The sequence below is a fragment of the Cryptotermes secundus genome, unplaced genomic scaffold (genome assembly GCF_002891405.2).
Source record: "Cryptotermes secundus unplaced genomic scaffold, Csec_1.0 scaffold1395, whole genome shotgun sequence".
In the NCBI taxonomy this organism is placed as follows: domain Eukaryota; kingdom Metazoa; phylum Arthropoda; class Insecta; order Blattodea; family Kalotermitidae; genus Cryptotermes; species Cryptotermes secundus.
Genome location: NW_019737101.1, coordinates 96,211 through 106,706, shown reverse-complemented (window position 1 = coordinate 106,706; position 10,496 = coordinate 96,211). Strand labels below are relative to the sequence as shown.

The 10,496-nt window shown below is 43.8% G+C and overlaps 1 protein-coding gene across 1 annotated transcript in view; it reads right to left on the bottom strand.

Annotated features, from left to right (window-relative positions):
• Window positions 1–610: 610 nt before the first annotated feature.
• Window positions 611–10,496, bottom strand: part of LOC111870219 (UPF0489 protein C5orf22 homolog) — a 59,423-nt gene continuing 49,537 nt past the window's right edge. Inside the window, exons 3-4 of the mRNA XM_023862325.2 lie at window positions 7,186–7,335; window positions 611–656 (exon numbers count right to left, since the gene is read on the bottom strand). Coding sequence (XP_023718093.1) covers window positions 611–656; window positions 7,186–7,335 — 196 coding nt within the window. The remainder of the gene's footprint in view (window positions 657–7,185; window positions 7,336–10,496) is intronic.

Here is a 10,496-nt window from a genome sequence, read left to right as displayed (position 1 = left end):
ACTGGTTTTTCCATCATGACAATGCCCCTGCTCACACAGCCCTGTATGTACGACAATTCTTGACCAAAAATGGTATGACCCCTGTTCCTCACCCTTCATACTCACCCGACCTTGCCCCGTGCGACTTCTTTTTTGTTTCCTCGAATGAAAAGAGACATGAAAGGAAAAAACGATGGAGGCGCTGTCAAGCATCTCAAAAGATGAATTTAGACAATGTTTTGAAAAATGGAATAAAAGACTAGACAAGTGTATTGGTGTAAGTAGAGAGTACTTTGAAGGGAATTGAAGGTTTGTGCTTAAAATTTGAATAAATAAGTTTAAGAAAAAATAAGTTCGGTTTTTTGGGTACCCCCTCGTAAATAAAGCTGTTTGCCACAAAACTTTCAAGTTACCGGGATTATTTTTCTTTACTCGGATAAATTTATTTTAATAAAGTTGGGTTGAAATTTCAACGGCCATTATTCTAGTTTCAAGATAATGTACATGTTCAACAATGTTACTTACGGAGAGTCAGTAAATACGTCACAAATGGAAGTAAAGCAGCCGAAATGGGCGTAATAAGTTCTCTATGTGTATCACTAGGTAGCAGCACAGTTCAGCTTAATGATAGTCAAGGTAGCAGAGGTGCCGAGGAGCAGCGTTCTGCCGTGCGTTCACTGTGGGCAAAATGAGTCATTGGCAAAGGATATTCATAAAGAAATGTTTCCTGTTTACGGTGGGAAGTGTTTGTCGCGTAAAGCGGTTCACAAGCGGGTGGCAAACGTTTCGCTGATGACGAAGAGGTTGAGACAATAGTCAAAAGATTTCTTATGCTGCGGATTTCGAAGCACTGGTAAAGCGATGGGACAACTGCATCAATGTTGATGGTGGAAATGTCGAGAACTTTTCCTCAGCTCCGAATATCACATGTTTTACATTTTATATCCATTTGTGGCCCATTTACTGACTCTCCCTCGTTTATACATATTGGAACATTCAGTTATAAATCCATAACCGAGAATCCAGGGCCTCCTCAGCAGCCAAGGCTTCAGCTGGCCTCTGATGGGAAGCGCCTGGAGACGTGACAGGGTCCTCCCGCCCGCACTCTGAGAGAATACCGACATTTGAAACACAAGAAAACTGTGAATCTGTTCCTCGGCCAAGCGATAAGAAACAATACGAAAGGTTCCCGCTCTTTAACAGGCCCACGTGACAGTGTCACGGTCTATTCGTGACACAAAATGCGCCACATGCTTCTGTCTCGGAAACTCTGACGCCATGTATACTAGGAATTCTTTACGCGTGCTTAACTTCAATGCCGGCCATAGAGACCGTATAAATTACCAGAAGTGTCAGAATGGATTCAGATGCATTCCGTCACACACACGCACAGTAAACCATCGCTAATCCGAAGTCATCCGGAGGGGGGGAGGTGGCCATCCGGATTAGTGAAGAAAAAATCCTTGTTTACTTCATACAACTATTTTTATAGTATATTTAGGTGTTTAATTTCCAATTTTCAATAATCAAGCGACAATTTGTAACTATATGGAACACTTAATTTCCTTACAATTCTGTTTCCTCATATTAACATCATTAAGAACGCTAATCGGAAGTAACTGCGGGGGTGAGGTCATCCGGATTAAGCGATAAACCGGATTAGTGAAACAAAAGTAGCCCTACAAGACAGAAACAGAACAAAAAAATACAGAAAATTTAAAGACATAAATAGTGTTGACGAAAATAAATAAAAATAATCACTGTACAGCGTTTATTTAAAAACTATAAAAGACAATACATTTATTCGATAGAAGAAGGGGGTTTGAGTATGCCAAGGACCCTCGCAGCTATACCAGCGGTAGCGTAGCTACTGGCAGGGCCTCCCTTGCTGGACAGGTCAAAGGGTAGGCATCAGACGAAGAGAGACACCAAAAACTGACGTCGGAAGCAGCGTCATCAGCAGCGACTTGAAGCACAGAGCAAATGATGCTCGAGATGGTTCAAGTTCGTATAGCAACAGGCGTGACCAGAGTGGTTTGAACGGCTGTTGTACTGCGATGTGGAAAGCAAATGGAAAAACTACCACATTATCACTTTTCCTGGATAGTCTCTTTCCAAAAACAGAAGATCGCATTAAGTGGAGAAACTGTTTTGGAAGAGACTGTGGACCTGTCGTCTGACAGATTACTGATGATGATGATGAGAAGACTCAGAAGTTGTGCTTGTTTTGATCGTAATAATGAACGTTTGAAAAAACCGTCAAGTTTGGTCCGAACAGACAAGTGACTCAACTGCCTTCCTAAACGTCATGTGTCTTTTACGAATAAAGTATGTACTCAGCTGTGAACAACATTTTTCATATTTCGATCCGGATTAACTGTAACCGGATTAGCGAGTGTTGATGTCGACCTTCCTCTTGGGTGTTTATACCGTGGGAATTGGACAGCGGTGCCCAAGTTCTGGAGGAACTTGGGCACCTTAAAATAAGGGCATGTTCCTCCGAAACGTCGGAACTTGAGATACTCACACACACAAAACGTTCTTCGATCCGGATTAACTGCAACTGGATTAGCGAGGGTTTACTGTACATACAAATTAAATTTGCCTTAGGCAAATCTGATCTAAAAAAACAGTCCAGCTTTTACCTGTATTTCACGTCCCCTGGTGATCTTTTGTGAAGCCTGGAAAGTTGCGGACCATGTTAGGAAACCACAGTTCTAGTGTGAGTGAAAATATTCGTCACTCGTTCTGAATGGCACCCGAGAAAGGACTAATCCACGTTTAGCATATGAGCATACATGCTGAGACGCAGGGCTGCTACAGGAACAAGGAACAGCTATTCACGGACGCTTGCATAGCTTAATGGAGAACGATTTCCAGAAAAATATATCAAATTGAATAATGACTCTGTTTGCAACTGCAGCAACTTCATAAAGTCCCTCCAGTGTCGCTGAGGTAGTTCCGGAGTCAAGGATATGCGTGTCCTCGACTAAACCACCCTTCAGAACAAATGGCATGAAATTGTGATCATGTGATGCTTGGCCGCGCCTGCGCAGCCCAATCGAGTCGAAGTGTACGGCACAACGAAAGGAAGTCAACGAATTATGAAGTCCGGGCTACAAGAGCCCAACGCGGGTTTCCTGCAACCGTCATCGGCTTTTATCAGTTATATTTCTGGCGGAATGTTCTGGAAAATAAATCTTCCGATGGGCTTAGTTGGTATCCATTGAATCCTTAGGGAGAAAGAGGGACGAGACTAAATAACAACAGGGAGAGTAAGACGACTTCACCGAACTTCAAGAGAACAGAATTCCAAACAACGCGTCCAGTTGATGTGTCGCGGGAAACAAACAGCCTACCCCTGTCTGGCATCATGACGATGTCCTCGCAGCAGTTACATACTCACAAGAGCCAAAACAGATTATACAATACAGTTAGACTCCCGTTTAATTGGACCCTTCGGACAAATATTAAACAAATATTGTGACATGCAGAGCCGTTGCTACGCAACGACCATGAAACAAGCTACTATACAACAACCGTTGATAGGTAACGCACAAAGGCAACAATTCCGCGGCAATAATTGAACTGCAACGTCCGCTGTTGGAAGCCGCTACCAAGTAGCGACAGTGAAGACATAGCAAATTGAGAATACTTAAGTGTGTGTTCTAGTGAACTGTGAATTAGTAAAACTGTTATAATTACACGTACTTGTAGTCACGGATCTGTAAGAGTTCAATAAATCCGATCACCAATTCAAACCCCGTCTATAGTCAATAACCAGACAATATGTTGACAACTGTACATTAAGCAGTCCCAATAGTCATACAAACGCTAAGAACAACAAAACTATTAGCAAACAGGAAGATTAGCCCATGTCTGCGCAAGCGGAATGGATTCTGCATTAGAAGTTCACGTGACTAGCATTCAAGTATCGCTATGAAATGCAATTCCTGACTGATCTGTCATTTTCATACTTCAGGTGTGCAGTCTACGTTATATGCACCATAAACTTATTTAATGCGAATTAATTACACTTCAACGCTTCTGTTAATGGCATTAATGTTTAAAGGTACGGGGCACGTTCTACCAAGCTAAGGACACTGTACAGGCACTGCGAATATTCATAACTACCAAGTTTGGGCTCCATAGTTAAGTTCTCTGTCAATTCGAGCTCGTGTAACAGTTACACCTTTGTTTGTGTCGTGCGACGAAACTAACTCTGCTGTATCCGACGGCCCGGGCCGAAACTCCGCTCCGAGGATAGCTGTTAGCTCCACGAGTCGTGAGAACGAGGGACACCTCGCTGACCTGCTCACCTACCGCATGAGTACACAGCCCACGCTCGTCTAGCTAACTTCATGGAACAGGGCCCTTCTTGAGAGGCCGACAGTCGCTCAGCTATTCAAGAATTTCCCAGAATTTTATGGAACCCGAAGATTCATTACGTGTTCACAAGATCCCGCCACTGGTCCCTATCCTAAGCCAGAACAATCCAGCCCACACCATACAATCCTATCTCTCTATCATCCATGTTAATATTATGAAGCCACCTACGTCTGATTCTTCCTGGTAGTCTTTTTCCTTCTGGCTTTCCGATCAAAATACTATATCCATTACTCTTATCCCCACTCACATTACACGCCCTGACCATCTCACCCTCCTTGACGTGATCGTTCTATTTACACTGGGAGAGGAGTACAAGTTATGAAGCTCCTCATTATGCAGTTTTCTCCAACATTCTGTCACTTCATCTCTCTTCGGTCCAAATATTCTCCTCAGCACCCTGTTCTCAAACACCCTCTGTCTGTGCTCCTCTCTTAATGTCAGAGACAAATTTTCACACCGATACAGAACCACAGGCAAAATTATAGTTTTGTATATTCTAATTTTACGTTTTTAGACAGCAGACGAGAAGACAAAAGGCTCTGGACTGAATGGCAGCAAGCATTACCCCAGTTCAAACTTCCCTTAATTTCCTCCTGAATCAAGTTTTGATTTGTTACAGTCGTCTCCAAATATCTGAACTGTGTCACGTTTCCAAAATATATGTTACCTATCTTCATGTCATGATTTTGCTCTGCATTCTGGTGACGAGACAGTATACTTAGCTTTCTCTGTGTTTACTTCTAGACCAACTTCCTTACTTGCGTCAATTGAAGTTTCTGTTTTTCTTTACGGTATTTATATTATCTCCCAGTAGATTCATTTAATTAGCACAGAGCAGCAGCTGATGTGTCCCATAAAATTTAAGTCCCACCTGATTTTCCTGGACTCTTTCATATCTACAGGTCGTATCAGATGCCTCTGAATTGCTGAATATTCAGAGACAGCTTCGCCACTTCACATAAGGATCTCACCTGTTTAGGCGACTTCTAAAGGGTTCTTATGCACACAGAAACCCCCACTTTACAAGCCGCAACTTCACAAAATGGTTTACCGGTTCTATAAACTCTCTCTGTTATTTGAATATAAAGAGAGCGTTCTCTGCATTCACACCAGTTCCACTGCTGGTGCAGACTTCTGTTTCCCCATCAGCAACCCTGCTTTCCCAAGTGGTTTCTCTTTCTTGGCTCGTTTTCCAGATTTCGAGGGGAGTTTCGAACCGTTAACTCAACATACTGTGGCGTATAGACCCGTTGCTAAGCGGTGACTGTGTAAACAGTGACCGTTTCTGAGCAACGCATCGGTATACACTTAATGTTTCTAAGCAGCAGTTTCTTAACAATGCAACAGCTGAACTACAACAATGGAAACGGGGTGTTTCTACGTGGTCCGTGCCGAGATATTATAACCAAGGGACAAAGTCTGTTGATAGTCAGTTGATTCTGAACGGCAGGCTCTGAAGACAGGACCTGAGCGTGGAAGCTGAAGAATCTCCACTGCTTGAAGCCGTTGCCAGGGAACGACTGGTGAAGACATAACAGGCTGGGAAAAGGCTTATCGGGTGCCGTCGTGATTTGTGGAGATTAGTGGTGGCAATGTAATTATTTGTACGTATTTCCCAGCCGTGTGTATAATTGTTCAATAAATACATTCACCAATACAAGCCCCGTGACAATACAAACACGGTGACGTCTATTTTCACGATTTAGACGGGCTGAAACGTCCAGTTGATGAAGAACAGGAACTGCAATGTAACTGCGGCAGTCTCGGGCGCATGATGTTTAACCAACAGTTTACTGCCAAGTGGTAGAACTCGACTTCCGTCTTACACGTGCACAGGGCCACAGAGGCCGGAAGGGGCAATAAAATTAACTCCTATATGAAGTCTACTAACTGTACGCGTAGATTAAAAGGGCATGAAGAGCGAAATATCCCCTTTCATACACAAATAAATCTCTTGATTATAAAGTAAAGCTATCCCTGTACCAGGCCGTGAAGGCTCATAGGGTTGTGGGAGGTAGAGTATCCCACATTTTCTAAACCAGCCGTGTCAAACATGCGGTCCCCATAGCCACAGAGTGCGGCCCCTCAACTTTTAGAGCTAATTGATATTAAAATCAATATTAAAATTTTAGTAGAAATATTTGTTGTACAGACAATTTCCAACAGACCAGAAGACAAGAAGTCTCACTCAGACATAAATTAGCAGGCTGCAGAAAATTCAATGTTTTGATATTTCTAACATAATTTCTTGTGTAATCTCTCTTTTTACATATTGAAAAGCTGTTTGATACTTGTCAAAAATGGCATTCTCTTGCTTCTTAAAACTGTAAGATATGTGACTTTAGGTAATTATATTGAAATTATTCCTAAATAATAAATAGAATTGAATTTCCTTATATCAAAATCTAACGTGTATTTCTATTTTGAAGTGCGGCCCTGGACTATTATTTATAGGGCTGAGGTGGCCCTCTGCACAAGTTGAGTTTGACATGCCTGTGCTAGACGATCAGCTCACAGATGGCAGTGAGGTTGTCAGACTTACGATCAGCTCACAGATGGCAGTGAGGTTGTCAGACTTACTCGCCGGCCGCCCTTTACCCCTCAGGAAAATTCCTGGTACTCATTTCTGTTAAAGACTGAGTCGACCCACGGGCCATAGTGCGACTGGAAGGATTAGGTAAATAAAAAAAAAAAAATCCACCTCATCGGGATTCGATCCCGCGACCTTCCGGCCAATAGCATAGTGCCTCAAGCAACTGCGCTACCTCGTGCCCCCTCTTGGTTATAAGTAAAACTATTAATGTCACATGAACTGGCCTTATTTCACCGGAGCTCTTCTGGCGGCCAATGCAGAAGCTATGGGTTCCGTCCGCCATCTGCTGTGCCCATGGCGGCTTGATCCACACCAGACTGCTGAAGTGACCCGCATATGCGGCAGGCATCATCCAGTTCTCTATACTCAGCTGGCTGTAACAGAAGAAAGAGGCTCTGAAATGAATTAGCATCAAGCATTTTGATTTCATTTCCTCTTGAGTCACATTTGCAAAATACAGGTCAAATGGATAAAAAAATGGTAAAGCTGTCCCTGTAACAGGCTATTGAGGCTCATATGGTTGTGAGACGTAGAGGCTCCCACATTTTCTACACAATCGACTCATAGATGGCGGTGAGGTTGTCAGCCCTATGCACTGGACGCCCTTCTCCCCAGGAAAATTCCTGGTACTCATTTCTGTTAGAGCCTGAGTCAACCCCAGGGCCAAAGTGCGGCTGGAAGGGTTGGGTAAAGATAAAAAGGTAAATTTTTCCCTGTGCTTAACTAATTAAGCACTACGCCATGAAAGCGTATGGGGGACTAGATGTACAAATCCACATTTTCTTGAACTCGGCACTAGCTGGAGATGAGTGGTCAGCTTCAAGCCCCGGCCGCTTTACCTTCGGGGAAAGAGCCCCCGGATACCTATTGCATAGGAGGTTGGGTTTACCCCAGAGTCGGCCTGGATGACGAAGAGAAGTGAAAATTCTTGACCATACCGGGACTCGAACTCCGACCCGTCGGCCGTTCAGCCCGTAGCCAGTCGCTATATCGACTGAGCTATCCCGGTTCCTAACACAAAACAGTAATTTAATATAATTAATTAGTTTCCCAACATCTGAATACTGACACTCTAGACGACGGAGCGGTGATACCTAGTATGGCATACCTGCAGATGCAGGCAGTAGGATCTTCCGAAACGTCGGCAAACACCAACAAATGCGCAGTATCACATCCCACTAGATCCTCATCGTCGTGAAATCGACGTTCAGATTCGACTGTATTACACTTAAATAAATGGCATTCAGGAAAAATGTCGCGATTCTGTTTGCAGACATTTCGCAACGCCGAAGAAGACGCGTCAGAAATCCGTTACGAACAAACCAGTTATCGCTTGTCTGACGGTATCCTCTACCCACATGTCTAGCGGACGTGAGTGAGGGAAACCCAGAAGAATTTGTGACAGCTCACGCTGCCGAACATGCGAAGAGAACCCCAGAGCAGCGTCACCTTTGTCACGGGGTTGACGGAGTAATAAATACAACTTTTAGTTCAAGAGACATGAGCCGGAAATACGTGCTTCAGGCGGCAAGGAAGTGCAACCGCTACTTCGCACTCCGGAGTGGACACGGACGTTTCGGTGCATTTTACGAGCAAAAACAATTGTCCTCCGCTCCCACACACCGGGAACTGGACTGTCCCCGAAACTGTTTCAGTTACCTGCTGCGGAACATGCTGGACATACGAGGGAAGGTCAGTAAAGAGGTCACAAATGGAAATAAAACGTAAAATATCCTATTAAGATCTAAAAGTTTGTGACGATGGTACATTAGTACAAATATTGTGTTTCTGGACATTATATATCGTTCTGATTTTTATCTAAAAACATCGTCCTGTTTAAGTTTCAAAACAGAAAGTTTCGGAGACTGAAGACGGAGACAGAATCCAGTCTCCGAAGCGTTGTGTTCAGATAAAGACAGGATGGTGGAAAGTGTCCAGGAACATGAAGCATGCGACATTCGAACCTAGAAAGAAAAACATGTATTTCTCGACATATCCTCCACCAACATTGTTACACTTGTCCCAACGCTTTACCACTGGGTCGAGACCCGCAGCATAGAAGTCTTTTGACTGTTGCCTCAGCCACTTCGGCAACTCCGCTTCAACCTCTTCATCATCACCAAAACGTTTGCCACCCAGGTGTGAACCGCTTTACGCGACAAACACTTCCCACCGTACACAGGAAGCACATCTTTGTGAATATCCTTTGAACTGAGTCCTTTTGTCCAGAGAAAAACGCATAACAGGACGCTGATCTTCGGTAGTATAATCCTCGAGCATGATCACCATTTTGACTATTGAAACCAGCCTCTGGATATGCGCATGCGCGTCTGATACCTAGACCTTTTCTATTTTGAAAAAATAAATATAAAAAAAAGGCCTGTGGAATGCCCATCCGGCCTTCTGTAGCACATTCTTATAAATATCTTGTTCTATCATAGCGGTCACCCTCCGATTTTTGAATATCTTCCTTAGCTTAACTCTAAGAGTATACTATTTTTTTTTTTCCTGTGGCGCTACAGCCCCAATTTCGGTCTAGGCCTACCTCCATGAAACTCTCCGTTTCACTTCGGTTTACTAGATCTTACACATTCGGTAGGACTCCTTGGGCGAGTGATCAGCTCGTCGCAAGGCCTCTACCTGTACACAAGCAGAGAAAAACGCACACAAACATCCATGCCCTGAGTGGGATTCGAACCCACGATCCCGGCTTCCGAGCGAGCGAAGACAGTGCACGCCTTAGACCGCTCGGGTACCGTGACCGGCAAGAGTATACTATTAATATTATCTAAATTTGACTTGGTTCATCCTGGCCCGTGACACTAGTAATTGTATAAGGTTATTAACGCCGTCAAGTTCGATTGTTCAATTACACTGGACGGCGTTAATAATCTTTTATATTGTGTATATTTACTTATTCTAAAAATAAATTTCGGAATTTTGTTTTATGAAGCAACAGACGCCTTGAAAATATAATTTTTCTTCTAGCCTTAAGAGTTTGTAACTGACTGTGGGTATTCTTTTCCGCTGTTCCCAGACAAAATGTCAATCACTGTTGTCCTTTGGTCCTCATAGAGTTTACAGTCCCAGAAGATACGTGCCTCCGTTTGCATCTGGACTGTGCTGCTACCTAGTGACACATATAGGAAACTACGTCCATTACAGATGGTTCACTTCCATTTGCGACCTATTTACTGACTCTCCCTCGCACTTTCAGCCGCAAGCTAAGAGTCTCTGAACGCTTCCTAAGTGGCTGATTCACCTGCGATGTACGTCACAGTACTGACCTAGCAATGGACGGAAAGATGACTGCTCGGGAATTGGTACGGAAGCCGCTGCTGTAGGCCCACTCAACCAGAAGCACGCACTTCCACAACACAACAAACTGCAACGTAAGGTTCGGGTTTTAAATTATAGTCCCGTGAAATTGCAAGCAACAAGCACCTCACGAAGCGGACTGGCGTAACTGCAGGGCTCTGAACTTGTGTTCGACTCTCGGTCGGGTCACCGGATATCCTGCCTGAGTTAGGTCACG